Below are 20,050 nucleotides of genomic sequence, written 5' to 3'. Positions count from 1 at the left end.
AGTAAAGTCTAACTTGTGTGAATTTCATTTATGCTTATTCATAATGCAAATAATCACTGTGTAGTTTAACTACAAGTGTTTGAGGATTAAAAATAAATATTGACCATGAACAAGAGAAGATTATTGTGGAATAGATAGAATTTATAGAATTTGTTGTTGAGAGCCTTGAAATTTTTTCATGGCTTTTAGCATCTAAATTTATACTGACTAGTTTCATAAACTTGAAAATAGTGTGTTTTATTCTGGAGTTTGAGAGAGAAAAAATGTGGATAGTGTTGAGAATCAGCATCAACAGACTGTATGATGAATTCTGATAAACTGTACTTTAAAGCTTGTTTATTGCATATTTTAAAATTATTCTACATTGTAAGTGGTAGCATGATTACAAAATCTATAATTTGTTTTATATATATATACACAATTTGTCTAATTTAGGAATGTAACTGTTTATCATTCATTTTTTAAATGTGTTATACTGCTAGTTAACGGTTGTTTTATGCAATAAGCCAAAGCAGCCTCCATTTAAAGTTTATTTTTTTGGTTTGCTTTTGCAAAGTATGTTACATTTTATTATTTTATATAGTTGTAGATATTTTCTAACCTATAGTTACAAAGTATACATAATAGATTTAAAAATTAAAAGTTTCTCAGGCAGTTTTTTGAAAAATAAGTTCTTGGTTTTATCTCTGCCCACCCCCTTCATTTAGGTCAAAGTTGGAAATTGCAATACACCTAAACCAAGCTTCTTTGACTTTGAAGGAAAGCAAAAATGGTAAGAAATTCTTGGGATCTAATGTGGTTGTTGTAAAGGGTTTAGGTGTTTAGGAATTAGAAAGTAGTGAGCAGATTAAAGAATTATTTTTATATTAATCTCTTTCTGCTGTAGGCAGTGCTAATGACAGGCAGTTGGGAGAGAGATTAAAAGAAGCCGATTTTAGATAAGTCTCCTAAAGGATTCTTATGCTTTGATGTTGGTATATAAGTAGTTCATACATTCCTCACATATGAATCACTTCTTAGAGAGTGACTGTAAGAGCTGTTGCTTGAAATTTTCCTTCCTTATCATACAGCCCCTAATGGGTCACCACTTCTCTCTGGAGGGATCTTGGAAGAAGTTCTGGAGGATGGGAAGGGAGAAGAGCAGGGTAAATCCCCATATTTTACTCTTTTTTTCCTTCCCCAGTTTTTTCTCCTCATCTCTAATGCTCTTCCGTTCCTTGCCTACCATGGTAAAGAAGTACTTCTAATAACCTCTTGAGCACAGGGAGAAAGAAAAATAGATACTGAGCCTGCTTCTTTCCTGAATCCATAGAAAGACTATGCCCTCCTAGAATTTTTTTGTTTTTAATTATAATTCAGAGATTACATCCTGTCATATGAGGCCTTATATCCTCCTACCTTAAGTGAAAAGAGAGAAATCATATACAATAGGGAAACTTACAGAAGAAAGGACTTTGGAGCATCCGCCTGAAATTAAAAGTAGAGAAGGAAAGGTTTAAAAAGAAAAGGTGAAATATGGTTGTAGAGAGAAGAACTACAACTGGTTTCTCACATTCTTTCTAGAGCAGTGCTCCTCAAAATGTGGTTCCCTGAACAAGTTGCCTGTCTGGGAACTGTTTGTCACCCAGCTGTGAGGAAATGTAGAGTTTGAACCTGAATGCAAATCCATAATGTCATTAAGCACAATTATTTAGTTCAGCTGACTTCTTTTGTATAGAGCATTCTCAGTGAAGGAAGCTGTGCTTTGATTTTCTTTCTGGCTCAAGCTTCCTATGCTGATGACAACAAATAGTTCTCTGCTGCTGCTACGTCGCTTCAGTCATGTCCGACTCTGTGCGACCCCATAGACGGCAGCCCACCAGGCTCCCCCGTCCCTGGGATTCTCCAGGCAAGAACACTGGCGTGGATTGCCATTTCCTTTTCTAATGCATGAAAGTGAAAAGTGAAAGTGAAGTCGCTCAGTCGTGTCTGACTCTTAGCGACCCCATGGACTGCAGCCTACCAGGCTCCTCCGTCCATGGGATTTTCCAGGCAAGAGTACTGGAGTGGGGTGCCATTGCCTTCTCCGATAGTTCTCTGACTGGCATTTTATTACTGTTATAAGACTACCTGATGCATATTTTGTGCATTTTTTAATTTATGAATTATAAGTTCACCATTACTTTCTCCCCTGTGTTTTCCTATTTTTTCATTGTTTTTAGTAGTTTTTAAAAGTTTAGACTTTACAATTATAATAATTCAGGCAAGAATCATCAATAGATGCTAAAACCATTAGATGAAAAACAACTTGGGAACAACATTCACACAATCTGAGTTCACACAATAAGAGTTTAATTATTAATTACAAAGAGAAAACCTGGAGACACTGCTTGTACTAAATCCTGACTCTTATCACTAAGGATGGGATGAACTGCTGTCATGTGCCCCTGATGTGATGAATTGTAAAGGACATTTCACCTATATGTTGCGCTTGCCAAATATTTCACCTGATTCTAATCATGATTAATCATTTTTGGCAAGAAAACTCTCTAGGTGAGGAAACAATCAGACAAATGCAAATTGAAAGATGTTTTAAAAAACACCTGGTTCGAACTGTTAAAAAAAATATCAGTATCATGGAAGACAAAAAGACTAAACATACTTGAAACTCAGTGTTATGTGTGAGTCTTGATTGGCTCCTCATCTGGAAAAAGAAAGCTATAAAGAATATTTTGGGGAAATCTAAATACAGTTCATATACATTTGTTTGCTGCTGCTGCTAGGTCGCTTCAGTCGTGTCTGACTCTGTGCGACCCCATAGACGGCAGCCCACCAGCCTCCCCCGTCCCTGGGATTCTTCAGGCAAGAACACTGGAGTGGGTTGCCATTTCCTTCTCCAATGCATGAAAGTGAAAAGTGGAAGTGAAGTCGCTCAGTCGTGTCTGACTCTTAGCGACCCCATGGACTGCAGCCTACCAGGCTCCTCCATCCATGGGATTTTCCAGGCAAGAGTACTGGAGTGGGGTGCCATCGCCTTCTCCGTACATTTGTTTAATAGTATTAAATAATGAAATTTCTTTACTTTGAAGAATGTATATTTGGGGTAAAGTGTTACAATGTATACAAGTAAATTTCAAGAGATTAAAAATAAATTTAGGTAACCTCAGAAAGATGTTCTGTCCGTGATAAGAGCAGGAAGGTAACGGGAAAACTCTGAGACTGAGTTACCTTTTACAGTGGATCAGTGACTGTACCTCCCACTTGGAGGTAGAAAGAATTGGCAGGAAAAGCCAAGAAGGAGGGCTGATCTAGCAGCTGGCAGAAAAGAAGAAAAGGAAAGTGCAGAAGGGGGCTCAGGACTGAAATATTGCTCTTGGTTACTGAACTGCAGGAAGTCCCTGCCTTCTCATTAATTAGTACTCTCTTCTGTCTTCGCTGCCCCCTCACTTTTGAAGTCCCTGCCCAAGGCCTCAGGATCTACTACTGGCAGCTTAGAGATGAGATAACAGCAGGAGGGGAAGGTGTATTTCTCAGATCTTAAAATAAGTTTAAAAAAAAAAAAAAAGTTTGAAGCATTTCCCACAGAATACTGTTTTATGTGATGAATAGTGAACACATTATTGAAATGCCATAAACACAGTTAATTCATTAGATGGGAACTACTCCTATTGTCTGTAGACCGTGTGTTCTCAGCAGGGGTGAAATTTGGGTTTGAGGGAGTTTTAAAATCTTAGATATTACAATAGTTTATGTCTTCTTAAATTCGACAAATATGCAATATATATTTTAAAATTTCATGGGTAGGGTGATTAGAGGGAAAAGTGTCTAAAAGGGCTCCTTAGGTGGGCTGATAAGGTCTGTATTGCTATGGACCAATGTAAAGGCAAAAAGAGAAGGCTGTGCGTCTGTGGCTTATTACATCTTGTGACCATTAAAACGTGTGCCTTTTTCTTAATAATAACAAGAAATATACTGTCTGTGTTTCTTACATAATTAATGATAGACCATTTTGGATATTACTACAGGGAAGCATGGAAAGCTCTTGGTGATTCAAGCCCCAGCCAAGCAATGCAGGAATATATTGCTGTAGTTAAAAAATTAGATCCAAGTTGGAATCCTCAGGTAAGACTTAATGATTATAAATAACACTTTCCAAAAAAACACCATCTTTCTCTCAAATAAATGTTAAAACTAAGCTGTAGGCTTAAGTAACATCCTTTGAGTTTTATTTTCTCAAATAGGAAGATTATAAAGTTATTGTAATATTTATCTATCTAAAAATACTATTGCTTATATGTTCATATAGCCAGCTACTGATACTGAGAACTCTGAATTGTGGAGAATTTTTAAAAGCATAATTGTAAATCATGCAAAAGCTCAGTTCATTTTAGAATTTGAAAGAGTTTAACTTGTGATCATATTATTGAGAAATGATAGGATTCTCTTCTTTTTTTTTCTTTTTTTGTGAACACCTTCTATGCAAGTGCAAAATGCTTATCGATAGGGGTAAAATGTGAATGACACACCTTCTGCTATTATGTACTGTAAGGTACATTATAAGGCTTCCCTGATAGCTCAGCTGGTAAAGAATCTGCCTGCAATACGGGAGGCCTGGGTTTGATCCCTGGGTCGGGAAGATCCCCCGGAGAAGGGAATGGCTACCCACTCCAGTATTCTGGCCTGAAGAATTCCATGGACTGTATAGGCCATGGGGTCGCAAAGAGTTGGACACGACTGAGCGACTTTCACTTTCACAAGGTATATTATAGAAGATAAAACATATGAAAAATAGAGTAATAGTATAAAATAATGAGGTGAGTGCTAAGGTATCCAGTGGAAGAAGAGATTACTTTGGACTTTGGGGGCACTTGTTTCATTATTAGATATTTATTACCAGTATGAAGGATGGAATCAGCGATAGAATCTTAAAATGTCAGAATTATAAGGAACCTTAAAGATGTAAATATTATGACATATAAAAATATATCTTAATTATGAGTACAAAGTGGGAAAGATAACCAACTTAGAATATCTCTAATGATATGACTACTATAAAACATCATCAGTGTACAGATATATACCATAAAGGTTGTAAAAGGACTTAAAAATCTGAAATTCAGTGGTAAGAACAAGTGCCTCTCTGAACTGAACTCAGCCTGAATACAGATGGCACAATATTTAAAAAAAAACAAAAACAAGACTTGAATTTGCATGCCTTTAAGTGAGTCCTTACTCTTCAGGTCCAGCCACTGTGGTCTCAGTTCTTCTCTATTGACTTATACTTGACTGTTTCTGATTGCCTGGCTTTATGTAGGCATTTGAGTTTATAACTTTTGATAAATGACAGAATTTATGGCTTCTTATCTTCAAAGCCTTAATTACTAAGTAAAATTCCATTAACCATGACTATTACAGATGCCTGCACAGTCCATGTAGTTAAGGTAGTTCTTCCTTATGGAAACTAGACATTAAGGATGTTTTAAAAATATATATATATCTTACCTACTTAATTTATGAAACTCGAGTAAACCAAACAGAACCAAACAGAACAGATACATACTTTTCAAGTAAAAATGATTCTTTAATACATGATTCTAAAAATATGTTAACATCATAATCTAGTTGTAAAGAGAAATTTTATATTTCCTTTACATTTTAATTTTTAGTTTAAACACTCTGAGCTGGTACCTTTGACTCATAGCTTTTAACCCCACATGTTTTTGATTGGTATGGGGCCGGACCCTAATCTCAATCTCAAGAGGTTTGATATTTAGTTCATTTTGTTTTAGGTTAAGAGAATCATTTTCTTTTAGGTTAAAAGAATCATTTTCTTTTGATATTTGCTTCTAAAGATGATGAAATAATAACAACTGTCATGCTGAATGTGTTCTTTGCATATATTGCCCTTTGAAATCTTCTTAAGAATTTTAAGACTACTTGCCAAGATTAGCCAGCTAATAAATGATATTGCTGGGATTTGGACCTATGCCTGTATAAGTCCAGATCCCCACTCTTTACCACTCTGCTCTCTGTCCCATAGCTGACATTATGTGTATTAGAAAAAAGCATGTGGGGAGGGAGTGATGGGGGAGTGGATGAATTGGGAGATTGGGATTGACATACAACACTGCTGCTGCTGCTGCTAAGTCACTTCAGTCATGTCCGACTCTGTGCGACCCCATAGACGGCAGCCCACCAGGCTCCCCCGTCCCTGGGATTCTCCAGGCAAGAACACTGGCATGGGTTGCCATTTCCTTCTCCAGTGCGTGAAAGTGAAGTCGCTCAGTCATGTCCAACTCTTCGCCACCCCATGGACTGCAGCCTGCCAGGCTCCTCCGTCCATGGGATTTTCCAGGCAAGAGTACTGGAGTGGAGTGCTATTGCCTTCTCCGACATACAACAATACTTTGTATGAAATAGATAATTAAGGGGAACCTACTTTATAGCACAGGGAACTCTACTTGGTGCTCTGTGGTAACCTAAATGGGAAGAAAATCCCCAAAAGAGGATATACGTATGGCTGATTCACTTTGCTGTACAGCAGAGACTGTATAAAGCAACTATAGTAGTATAAAGCAACTATACTCCCAAAAAACACCCAAAACCTCATGAGAGATCCTGAGCTAGAACCATCTTGCTAAACTTCTTACGTAGGCATTTGAGTTTATAACTTTTGATAAGTAACAGAATTTATGATTTCGTACCTTAAATACCTTATCCATCGCCTCCCATATTGATCATGTTTTTTTGTGTGTGTCTATGGTGAGAACACTTGAAATCTACTCTCTAAGCAAATTTCACGTATAGAATACATTGTTATTAATTAGTGTGTTTATTGGTAACTAATAATAGTACAATGATGTCTTGATATAACTTTTTTAAAGTTTTAAGAGCACAAGAAACTCTTAGATGGCATTTGTCTAGTTATGCCAGTTGTTTCTCTTGTTTTATCATTTTCTGTCTACATGTACATACATATAAATAGGTTTCCTCTGAATTATTTTATTATTTTTGAACCATTTTAGAGAAGTTATAGACATCATGTCCTTTTACTGCTTAATACTTCAATACATTGCTGCTGCTACTGCTGCTACTTCTGCTAAGTCGCTTCAGTCGTGTCCGACTCTATGTGACATAACTATACTGCCATTATCAAAATTGGGTATTGGTTTTTTTTTTTTGGTGTCAAGAGTTCCTATAAGGCATGCATATGTGTGTGTATGTAGATGTATGTGTACATATGTGTTAAGATAAAAATTATAAATGTATATTTAAGGTATACAACATGATTTATGTGTATATACATAGTGAAATGATTACTATAGTTGAACTAACTAATATATCATCTCTCATAGTCACCTTTTCTCTCTGTGTGTATGAGAAGAGCACCTGATATTTGCTCTCTTAGCATATTTCCAATATTCAATACAGTATTAATAACTGTAGTCATTATGCCTGTAGTGGACTTAATCATCCTACAGAACTGCAACTTTGTACCCTTTGACCAGTATCTCCCCATTTTCCCTAGCCAGGGGTAAACACCATTCTATTTTCTGCATCTATGAATTTGACTTTTTCATTTTTTAGACTCTACCTATAAAGTGAGATCATGTAATATTTGTCTTTCTCTGTCTGGCTTATTTTTCTTAGCATGATGTCCTCCCAGTTCATCTGTATTGTCATAAATGGCAGGATTTCCTTTTTTCTCATGGCTAAATAATGTTCTGTTGTTTGTGTGTATATACACACACAACACGTCTTGTTTATACGTTTGTCCATACATGGACACTCAGGTCTTTCCGTATTTTGGCTATTGTGAATAATGCTCAATAAACAATGAGAGACCAGATGTCTGAGGTTCTGATTTCATTTCCTTTATATGTATACCCTGAGGTCAGATTCCTGGATCATATGGGAGTTCTATTTTTAATTTTTTGAAGAACCCATAATGTTTCCTTCATGGCTATACCAATTTACATTCCTACTGACAAGTAACAATGATTCTCTTTTCTCAAAATCAGGAATTTTAACATTCATTCAATATTATTGTCAAATTCATAGTCCATATTCCAGTTTATCATATATCTAAAATGTCTTTCATAGTTTTTTAAAAAAATTCTGATCAATCGTCCAATCCAGGATCATGCATTGCATCTAGCTGCCATGTCTCTTTAGTCTCCTTTAATCTGCAGTGGTTTCTCAGCCTTTCCTTCTTGACTGTCATGTCTTTGAAGAGTATAGGCCAGTTAGTTTGTAGACTGGCTCTCAATTTGGGTTTGTCTGATGTTTCCTCGTGATTAGATTTGGATCATTACATTTTTGGAAGGAATACCACAGAATTGTGTCCTTCTTTGTGTATTATACCAGAAGATACATGATGTCTGTTTGTCCCCAAATCGGTTATATTAACTTTAATCACTTGCTTTCTCCACTATAACATTTCTCCCTGCCCCCTTTGAAATTAATGAGTAATTTGTGGGGTGATATTCTAAGACTGTAAATATCCTCTTCCTAATCAGATTTCACCCACTAGTTTTAATATCCATTAACGGTATTCTAACTCCATCATTCCTTCTGCATTTATTATTTGGCATGCCACTGTGAGGATGGGCTTTCCCTTCTCCCCTATTTACTTATTTACTCATTTCCAAAAACTGTGAAAGGATTCTGCCCTACTTACAAGCTAATAAGATAGCCTATTACTGTTTCTTACATACTGGCAGAGTTACAAGACTCCTGGGTCCGAGCCAAAGGACTGTATTATTCCTGGCATGGCAAACAACATGAGCTTTGTTGGATTTGCTTCACATTCTTGTGTCCCCTAAATCCCACAGGGATGACACAGGTGGGCCTAGATGGATTCCTGCATACAGTGGGTTGTGCCATAGGGAAGGAGCACCGAGCTTTGGGGACTCATCACTTTCATAGCAGGGAGCAGCAAACCTGCTATTTTTCAGGGGTGTGGAAGAAATTACCTCATCCCTGATGGTGGCTTACTCTACACACAACCCTGAGAAATGGCCAAGATAGAAGTAGTCAGAGCCTGGCATACTGAACATGAAATGTGCTCAGGGCCCCTGGTTGATTGCCTCACCCATTATAGTCAAGAATATATTCATAGATTTGTATTTTATTCAGTAGTAATATCAATTACCATCGTTTGGCCACTGAAAGCCATTCAAGATGGCTCCCATGTCCTTTTGATATGTCCCCATCATTCTTTGAACACTTTTCTTTCTGGCGTGTTTCAGGCTGTATTAGTCTCCTAGGGTTGCCATAGCAAAGTACCACAAACTAGTAGTTTGTAGTTTAAAACAGCAGAAACTCTCTCACAGTACAGGAGGCCTGAAATGACGGTGTTAGCAGAGCCATGCTCTCTTTGAAAGCTTCAGGGAAGAGTCCTTCCTTGCCTCTACCAGTACTTCTGGTGGTCTCAGAGAGTCCTTAGTTTGTGGCGGGATAGCTCCAGTTTCTATCTCTGCTCACATGGCCTTTTCCCCCTGTGTCTCTATCCAGATTGCCCTTACTTTCTCTTATTTAGACAACTTGTCATTGGATTTAGGGCTCGCCTTAAACCTCATCTTAACTTTTACCCCTAGCTTTATTGAGATGTAACTGACATATTTTATAAATTTAAGGTACACACACTGGAGAAGGCAATGGCACCCCACTCCAGTACTCTTGCCTGGAAAACCCCATGGATGGAGGAGCCTGGTAGGCTGCAGTCCGTGGGGTCGCTAAGAGTCAGACGTGACTGAGCAACTTCACTTTCACTTTTCCCTTTCATGCATTGGAGAAGGAAATGGCAACCCACTCCAGTGTTCTTGCCTGGAGAATCCCAGGGACGGGGGAGCCTGGTGGGCTGCCGTCTATGGGGTTGCACAGAGTCGGACACGACTGAAGTGACTTAGCAGCAGTATAAGATAGGTGTCTTTTTCCCAACACCATTTACTGAAGAGACTGTCCTTTTCATTGAGTAGTCTGGGCTCCCTTGTCAAATATTAGTTGACTGTATGCCTCATCTTAACCTGATAACATCTGCAAAGACCTTGTTTCTAAATAAGGCCTCATTCTCAGATATCTGGGGTTAGACGTGGATGTGTCTTTGTAGGGGAGAGGACACAATTCAACTCACTCCATAGGTTTATCTTCTGCTTTCTCTGTCCTCACCCTAGAATTGGCTTTCCCCCTTTGGTTCCTTTTAGTAGAGAATGGTATTTAGAAAGCAAAGTCTGGGTGTTGAGTATGCTCATTTCTGCTAGGGCGTCATTGCTTCTATGCCCTTTCAGCAGACATACCTGAATAATGCTGCTGCTAAGTCACTTCAGTTGTGTCCGACTCTGTGTGACCCCATAGACAGCAGCCCACCAGGCTCCCCCGTTCCTGGGATTCTCCAGGCAAGAACACTGGAGTAGGTTGCCATTTCCTTCTCCAATGCATGAAAGTGAAAAGTGAAAAGGAAGTCACTCAGTTGTGTCGGACTCCTAGCGACCCCATGGACTACAGCCCACCAGGCTCCTCTGTCCATGGGATTTTCCAGGCAAGAGTACTGGAGTGGGGTGCCATTGCCTTCTCCATACCTGAATAATACATATGCTCAAAGGCACATATATGTTAACACACATTCATACTTACATCTGTGTGTACATGCACACATATGTATGCATTCAGGTATGAATGTGCACACAGATAGATTCATTGTAGACACAGACGTGTGCATATACCCACACCTACTTAACCCTCTCTAACATATGTATCCTATATCTGTATTTCTATATTTATTTACTTATATATTAAAAACCACAAGTTCATATTGGTACCTCTGATTCCAACCCTGCACTATAGGGTACATTATTGTCTTCCCTCTTTCTGAATTTGTAACGCCTTTCTATGTCAGAACCCAGGCTCCTAATATTCTCATTATATTTACTCATTTTCTTGAGCTAGAATACACAGGAACCCGTTTCAGAATTGCTAACCTACACTCCTGTGAAAAGCAAGTTTACTAACTGAAGTTCACTACTTGTTTACAGGTTGTTTATGTTTTTTATTTTTTAAAGTAAAATGTATATAAAGTGAGATGCTCAAACTTTTAAGGGTATAATTCGATGTTTTAACAAATATTCAAGGTAGTTTTGTAAAAGCTTTGATAAAATTGGAAAATAATTGCATTTCAGTCACTTTGTTTTTCCAGACTGCTTCCTAATTGACAGTCATTTGGAAGATTAAGATTCTTTTCAACGTGAATGCTCTGGCTTCCCAGGTGGCTCAGTGGTAAAGAATCTGCCTGCAATGCAGGAGTCATGGGTTTGATTTCTGGGTTGAGAAGATCCCCTGGAGAAGGAAATGGCAACCCGCTCCAGTATTCTTGCCTAGGAAAGCCCTTGGACAGAGGAACCTGGCAGGCCACAGTCCATGGGATCACAAAAGACTCCCAACACAACTTACCAACTAAACAACAACAAACCTGACCCATGAAGTAACTCTGTTCTGAAGTGGCTGCCTTGCTTCTAAAGAGAGAACATGGACACAAAGATGTGGTTTTATAGCCTGATAGATGTATTAACAGTTCTAGAAGAGGACATTTTCCAAATTAAAGAATTATATGTTTTTCTGTAATTTCTAGCTAATAATTGATATTTTTCCATAGCTCTTTTGAGAAGATTCTTATTCTAAGGTGCCCAGTGTAATGAGTAGCATTTTTTTGAGTCCTGTATAAAGGCTTTTTGAGTACAAATAGCAGGATGATTTGAGTTTATTTGGTCTCTGTTGATCCTACAAGTTAAGGCCAAAAAGAAAAAAATACATTAATGATCTCTCTGTAGATCTAACTTATTAAAAGACCAATCTCCTGTATTTTGTATATATAATTAAAATTTTACTCTGTTGCAGATTACTGTTTCATATTGAATCATTTATAAAAGGACTTTTGTCCTTTTTTGTACATCTATATATTATTGATAGTAGTCATTCATTCAGCTCATTTATTGCACACTTATGGTGTGCCTGTTATTGCTCTCAGTGCTGGAGATAACAGTGAACAAAAGACACCCATCCCTGCTCTCAGAGAGCTTACAGTTTGGCAGGCATAAGTAATAGAATAAATATAGTGTATGAGAAGTTGATTAGCACCAAGGAGAGAAAGCAGGAGAAGAAGAAGAGGGTATACAGGAGGTGGGGTTACAATTTTAAATGAGCTGATCGAGAAAGGCTCACTGAAGAGATGGCACTGAGCAGAGACGTGAAGAGTGAACCATGCAGGTACCTAGGGAAGAGCATTCTACATGGAGGGACAGCCAGCGCAGATCCCTAAGGTAGGAGCATGCCTGGTGTGCTCTAGAAATTGTTAGGAGGACCGAATAGGTATACGGGAATGAGGTGCAGGGCAGAGAAATAGGAAATGAGGTAGCGTGGGGCACATGGGATAGTCTACTATAAGGATTAAGGCTTTTACTCTAATGATAAAGGGATATACACTTAGAATATAAACTTGTAAAAAGATATAAGTATTCTTCTATATTGTCCAGTATATAATATTTTAATGAAAGTAATACAGGTATATGGAAATAAAAATTCAAACAGTATGAAAGGGTATGAAAATGAAATTTTGTATATGAAGTTCCTTGTCCCACACATGATATACTCCTTCTGTCATTTCCTAGTAGACCTAACCACTTGTGACTATTTCTGTAATTCTGCATTGCTTCCTCAAAAGCTGCTGCTGCTACTGCTAAGTCACATCAGTCGTGTCCGACTCTGTGCGACCCCATAGACGGCAGCCCACCAGGCTCCCCCGTCCCTGGGATTCTCCAGGCAAGAACACTGGAGTGGGTTGCCATTTCCTTCTCCAATGCATGAAAGTGAAAAGTGAAAGTGCAGTCGCTCAGTCGCGTCCGACCTCTAGCGACCCCATGGACTGCTGCGCACCAGGCTCCTCTGTCCGTGGGATTTTCCAGGCAAGAGTACTAGAGTGGGGTGCCATTGCCTTCTCCCTCCTCAAAAGCACTAAATTCTAAGTTTCTTCTTTTAAAAAAGTGTTGTTTGTAACTTGAATGCTTGTCTGACAGATAGATGAACGTCTATCTGGATAGTTCCTGCAGCTTCATTCCTCTTTGCCGCTGTACCTGTTTCTCTTCACACCTAGTAAAGCTTCTTGTGACCACCAGAGGGAGCAAAAGTTCCTGATAAACAAGGCAATTTTGTTCTCAGGAATTTCTAGGGCTTTCTGTGTGTTTCAGTAGTATTGTTAAAACCTTGCTTCTCGTTGGCCATCTAGTCTTTTGGTTTTTTTTAGAGAAACTCCTTAGAAACTTTCATGTTTACTTGGGATATTACTAGTTACTTTGTTTTTGTTCACCATAACTTGTCTGATGACTCTTAGGTTAGCATTCATTGCATATTTGTGTATTGCTTATGAAGATAAGTAATATAGATGGGAGAACTGAGTCTCCTTTGTTCTAAGCTGTCTAGTACCCATCTAGGCTTTTGCAAAATGGCTACTATTCATCTGTGGTTTTTACAGCATCATTGACTTATCTTTTACCTATAAAAATTCATTGAATATCAGAATAGATAATGGAACTTGAAGAAACAACAGAGGAGCCAGAACAGGGTCCTGTCCTGATAGTCTTCTTCCTGTGCCTGGAAGAGAGCATGACGCCCCACTCCAATGTTCTTGCCTGGAGAATTCCTATGGACAGATGAGCCTGGTGGGCTACAGTCCACGGGTTTGCAAAGAATCAGACACATCTGAGCGACTAAGCACAGCACAGCACAACAGTAGTGCCAAAGAGATTGAAATATATATACATGAGGAAAATACAATTTTAACTAAGATTTGAATGTGAGGGACTTCCTGGGAGTCTCGTAGATAAGACACTGTGCTGCTACTGCAAGGGGCACAGGATTAATCCCTGGCCAGGGAACTAAGATCCCACATGCTTCAAAGTAGCCTAAATAAGTAAATAAATTGAATGTGGTAAGGGCCACTTTTAAGCCGATAGGAATATCATAAAGCATAAAGTCTGCATGATTAAATGTTGTTTTGCCCAAGACTATATTGCTGTTTCTCCCTACTATTCTTGCAGTTTTAACTGTAGGCTGTGTTGATTCTAAATTCATTTTTCAGCCCTGATCTTTTCTGTGATCCTGATCAGGGTTCAGGGTTTTTAGAGCAGGATCACAAAAACTAATTTTTAAAAAGTGAATAGCCTGCAGAGTCCAGGCCATTAACATAAATGAATGAAGTGGGTTGGAATTTATACATAGTCGTGAGAATTGTAGTTTACAGGGGGTAAAAGTGAAGTTGCTCAGTCATGTCTGACTCTTTGTGACCCCATGAACCCTACCAGGCTTCTCCATCCATGGGATTTTCCAGGCAAGAGTATCAGAGTGGGTTGCCATTTCCTTCTCCAGGGGATCTTCCTGACCCAGGAATTGAACCTGGGTTTCCTGCATTGCGGGCAGAGGCTTTACCCTCTGAGCCACCAGGGAAGCCCTTACAGGGGGAGTGCATGCCTATATGAACTAGGGAAATGGACCTTTGCTTCAGCCGGTTATTGCTATGAGTGCCAGTAATGCCAGACCAGATATAAAGTCTTGGCGTTAGTGTGATATCTCTTGATTTTTGAACGAGGCTTTAAAAGATAAGTTAAAGTTGGCTAGGCAGTTGCACTACAATGTGAGCCAAACTGAAAATACATCTGCAGGTGCAGTCAGTCTTAAGGGGTCTACCTTTTGACTTTGTTTAGGTTCATGTGTCAGAATACTTGTTGAGTATTTCTATTTTATTGTTGCAGGGGCATTTCTACATGTTATCCCTATTTTAAATCTGATCTCACTCAACTCTGTCCTCTATACTGCTTCTAAAATACATATCTGACCATGTTTTCCCTGTTTAAAAGTGATTCCCGTTTACTCGTAAGCTAAATTAGTATGACATACAAATTCCACCACATCTGATTCATATTTACATTTCAATCCCACCTCCTCAACCTTTATTTTAAATTCCAGTACTATCAGACTTAAGTATTGTTTCAGCAACCTGACTGTGCACCAGAATCCCTTGCAGGGAGCTTTAAAAATAGAAATGCATAATCTTTACTCCAGATTTACGTAAAATTTACTGCTAGGATCCTGACCTCTCTGTTTGTTTTAGGTTTTAATGGCTCACAAGTCACTTTGAAGCACTCTGGGGTTGTCAGTATCTACTGCCCTACATCTTGCTGTTTTACATCTTCTGATTTTAGTTCAAGTTTTTTTTTTTTCCTTTATTTGGAGAGCTCTCTCTGTTTACTAGATTAATTTGTGCTCATCCTTGAAGACTAGGTTCAGGGTATTTTGACCTTTAGGAATCTTTTCCCTGTTCCTTGAACCATACAGAGATAGGCAAAGTAATGGCTCTCTGTGCTCCTCTGCTTTCACTGTTCTTACCATTTTGAATTGAAATTATGTTTCTCTTCCTCTATACTTTTCCAGGATTAAGATTATGTCTTATTAATATTTATAATTCCCTGTACGAGCTCAGTATGTGAAACAGAAGATGACCAGTAACTGCTGGATTGGAGTGGTCTGGCGGTTGTGCTGTATGTGGTACAGGGGAGGGGCTGAAGAAGAAGTTGTCTATATAATAAAGTTTGCATAGATTACTTGTGTGCACTATGCCTGCTGTTATTTCTGCTGTGTATAGCTTTCCCAATTATTGTAGTACCAAGTTGATGGAAAATCAGGTTAAGACCTTGTATAAAGTGAATTCTGAATTCAGTATCTTTATTCCTTTTTTATATGTGTTGTGTCCGTGTTTTCTTAGATTTGCTTTGTCCAGACTAATTTGGGTGAGATTAATTGGGTTAAATACTGTGTTCCTTATGCAAGAACATGAAAGTTAATGCCATACTTAACTGCATATTGAGATTTGGGTGAGTCAGAAGGGGAGAAGTTGAAGAACATTTGACGCAGACATTTCTCTAGAATAAATCTGAATTTTTAAAAAAGCGTGGAGGAATTTTGCTTCAGTAACAATGAAAAATCCATTGGCTGGATTAAATTGTGACTTAGGTACACTGAATTGTTTTTTAGATCAGTGGACTGCAGAGGGCAGTGTTCTACAGCTTAAAGTGACTGATTTTCTGTGATGATACATTTTCCTGTATTATGCTTACTTTGTGTTTTTGTTTCTCTTATAGACACAGATTAAAACTGCAAGGTTAGAAATTAAAAATTTCTATCTGTATTTAATATATCAAAATATAATGTTTTAATGAAAGAATAAAATAGTTTAAATAAAGGACATATTTTATAATCTAAAAATATTGATGCCTTGGAATAATGAGAACAATGGGAAAAAGATTTTGTTGTCCTGTTCAATTCATATAAATGAAAAAAAAAAGCAACATAAATTTTATTTGGTAATTAAACTTATTAGACAATTTGTAGAGATTAGTATCCTGTGTAACTAAAATTTTCTTTCACTAAAGAATGCTCAAGACTTTATTTGTGCAGTATCACAGGATATATTTCTTTGTAAATAAAGCAGTTACACATTTGAGTAGACTAACTGGATTATGATATTAAAGCCATAGCACACATGCTTGCTCATTTGTGTCTGACTCTTTGCGACCCTATGGACTGTAGCCCAGCAGGCTCCTCTGTCCATGGGATTCTCCAAGCAAGAATACTGCAGTGGGTGGCCATGCCCTCTTCCAGGGGATCTTCCCCACCCAGTGACCAAACCAAACCCATGTCTCCAGTGTCTTCTGGGTCTCCTGCATTGTTAGGCAGATTCTTAACCGCTGTCCCACCTGGGAAGCCAAACAGAGCCATAGGCAGAAGAAATAATCCAGCAGTAGATCTTATGGAATTTGTTATTTCAGGTTTACTTTGATAAAAACACAACTTAAATATATTAATTCAGAGTTAGTAATTGAAACTGCATTTTGTCTAGTTTCAAAATTAGAAGGAGATTTTTTTCCTACTGAAAAACCATTTGTTCTAATAGTAGAATTCTATTATAACATGTTTTGTTATTGGGAACAAAGGTTGAATATACTGATATTTTGGGTCAAATTTGTTAGCCTCCATGAACAGCTAATTTCTGATACAGAAAAAGCATGTTGTATTAGTAAAAATAAAATGGTTTACCTTACTGACTTAATAAAGGGTTGAACAATATTTAGGAACTATTGAATGCTTAATGCTTGTATGTGTTTGTGTGTGTTTGCCAGTTGAGTCCCGTGGTTCCTACTTGTTCTTAAAAAACATGTTTGGTTAGCTTTCAGTTCAGTTGCTCATTTGTGTCCAACTCTTTGCAACCCCATGAACTGCAGGATGCCAGGCTTCCCTGTCTATCACCAACTCCTAGAGCTTGCTCAAACTCATATCCATCAAGTCGGTGACATCATCCAACCATCTCATCCTCTGTTGACCCTTCTCCTCCTGTCTTCAATCTTTCCCAGCATCAGGGTCTTTTCTAATGAGTCATTTCTTCACATCAGGTGGCCAAAGTATTGGAGCTTCAGTATCAGTCCTTTCAATGGTTAACTTTAGAGGAGAATTAACAAATAGATACTCAGTTCAGTTCAGTTCAGTCACTCAGTCGTGTCCGACTCTTTGCGACTCCATGAATCGCAGCACACCAGGCCTCCCTGTCCATCACCAGCTCCTGGAGTTCACCCAAACCCATGTCCATCAAGTTGGTGATGCCATCCAGCCATCTCATCCTATGTCGTCCCCTTTTCTTCCTGCCCCCAATCCCTGCCAGCATTACAGTCTTTTCCAATGAGTCAACTCTTCGCATGAGGTAGCCAAAGTACTGGAGTTTCAGCTTTAGCATCATTCCTTCCAAAGAAATCCCAGAACTGATCTCCTTCAGAATGGACTGGTTGGATCTCCTTGCAGTCCAAGGGACTCTCAGGAGTCTTCTCCAACACCACAGTTCAAAAGTATCAATTCTTTGGTGCTCAGCTTTCTTCACAGTCCAACTCTCACATTCGTATATGACCACTGGAAAAACCATAGCCTTGACTAGACGGACCTTTGTTGGCAAAGGAATGTCTCTGCTTTTGAATATGCTATCTAGGTTGGTCATAACTTTCCTTCCAAGGAGTAAGCGTCTTTTAATTTCATGGCTGCAGTCACCATCTGCAGTGATTTTGGAGCCCAAGAAAATAAAGTCTGACACTGTTTCCACTGTTTCCCCATCTATTTCCCATGAAGTGATGGGACCAGATGCCATGATCTTCATTTTCTGAATGTTGAGCTTTAAGCCAACTTTTTCACTCGCCTCTTTCACTTTCATCAAGAGGCTTTTTAGTCTGGCACACTATTTTAACATTCATTCCATACACTTACTTATCTCTGAGTTTTTTAGTTTTTTCCTGTTTATATTTGCTGATTGAGGAAAGGAAGCAGTATGAATACCTGTGCACATATGTGTATGTATGTTAAAAGTTTGACAAATCATTCTCTTATTAAAAATAGTTTAGTGGTATAATTTTTTAAATTGTTATTTACTTATTTATGGCTGTGCTGGATCTCTATCACTGTGTGCAGGCTTTTTCCAGTTGCACTTGCTTCTCTCGTTGCAGAGCTGAAGCTCTGATGTGTGGTCTCAGAAGTTGTGGTGCACAGACTTTGTTGCCCCATGGCATGTGGGATCTTCCTGGATCGGGGTCGAACCTGTTTCCCCGGCATTGGCAAGCCGGTTTTTAACCACTGAGTCACCAGGGAATTCCCTAGTGGTATAACTTAAAAGAAACTTTAAAGAAAATCATATAAAATTACTTTGGGATAGGTAAACTCCTAGGGTTTCATTGATATTGGTGGGATAGGGTTACCCTAGAACCAGATTCTGATTTTAGTATATGATGGGTGTTAGTTTTGATATTTCTTCTGGTAGCGTGTAGTCTAAATAAATAAGTGTAGTCATATCACAGTTTTCCAGTTTCTTCTTAGGTCGAATATTTTATTTATTTCTCCAACTGGGAAGCCATGAAAAAATTTTAGTGAAACTCTTAGTAATCTATAATTTTAATTGAGGTAAAAGGGGAATATACTCAGGAAAGATAAGTCATTTTTCTTTTTTAAATGTCCCACTTTACTCTTTTTAACATGTAATTAGATTTTAACATAGCCTTTTCCATCCTCTAGCAGTCATGACACTGGCTCATTTTAAATGTAGGACCTGAAAATCTGTTAATAGGATTTGAAATCCAGTGAAGGAAGATAGATTTGTATTCACTGTTTACTTAAGGGAAAAAAAAAAAAACTGCTTGTACAATTTAGGATATCTCCTTTTTGAAAGTTTTTAAAATTCTTAACATTTTGCGATATTAAAATTTAGTATTATAAGCCTAAAGTGGATAAGTTTTGAGACTGATTTCCCGTCCTGTCTCCTCACATTTGCCTCCTGTGAGAAAGCTTTATATATTGAGAGTGAATGTTTTAAATATCTAATATATGTACAATAGTCGACTGAATGACTTATTACTATTTTAATTTAAAAAATTTTTATAGTTTATGGGTCATTTCTCTTGTATATTATTCCATAGAATTAGTCTATATTTTTATTCATTAGGATTGTACTAGATTTCTCTACTTCCAAGTCTTTGTTTTCTTTTCATATCTATTTGTGTTGTAAACTAGGGATGACTGTGTTAATTTGTCCTTTGAGATTTGGTTCAGCTAAGATTTATTGAGCTTTTTCAGGCTGCATTACTTGGCATAAACTAATGCTGTAATCCTGCTGAAATCTTATAATAATAATGATTAATTATATGTCATATTCTGAAATTTTTAAAGAATTGATGTACTTTGGAATGTGATTTTCTCGGTAAACTCATGATGCCAAATCACTTAGTTTTTACCTCTTTCCTGTAGCATTTCTGCTGACTAATGTAAAAATTATGAAATCATCCAATTCAGTTACTATGTCATTTGGCTATGACTTAAAAAAAAACTAGTTAGAAGATATTATGATTTTTTTGCAACTATTGATGATATATATTATATACTTCTGTGTCTGTGGTATCTTCCAAGGAGATTTACATTGGAGACATTTCCCTTTTGACCAATA

General features: G+C 37.9%; 1 protein-coding gene across 5 annotated transcripts in view; it reads left to right on the top strand.

Moving 5' to 3' along the window:
* ACBD6 (acyl-CoA binding domain containing 6) overlaps nt 1–20,050 on the top strand; it is a 205,881-nt gene that overhangs the window by 6,875 nt on the left and 178,956 nt on the right. For all 5 annotated transcript variants that reach the window (XM_027565486.1, XM_027565485.1, XM_027565488.1 and 2 more), the window contains exons 2-3: nt 708–772; nt 4,005–4,101. In XM_027565486.1, coding sequence (XP_027421287.1) covers nt 708–772; nt 4,005–4,101 — 162 coding nt within the window. The remainder of the gene's footprint in view (nt 1–707; nt 773–4,004; nt 4,102–20,050) is intronic.

This window comes from Bos indicus x Bos taurus, chromosome 16 (genome assembly GCF_003369695.1).
Source record: "Bos indicus x Bos taurus breed Angus x Brahman F1 hybrid chromosome 16, Bos_hybrid_MaternalHap_v2.0, whole genome shotgun sequence".
Taxonomy (NCBI): domain Eukaryota; kingdom Metazoa; phylum Chordata; class Mammalia; order Artiodactyla; family Bovidae; genus Bos; species Bos indicus x Bos taurus.
The sequence above is the reverse complement of the archived record's forward strand: the minus strand, read 5'-3'. Positions and strand labels throughout refer to the sequence as shown.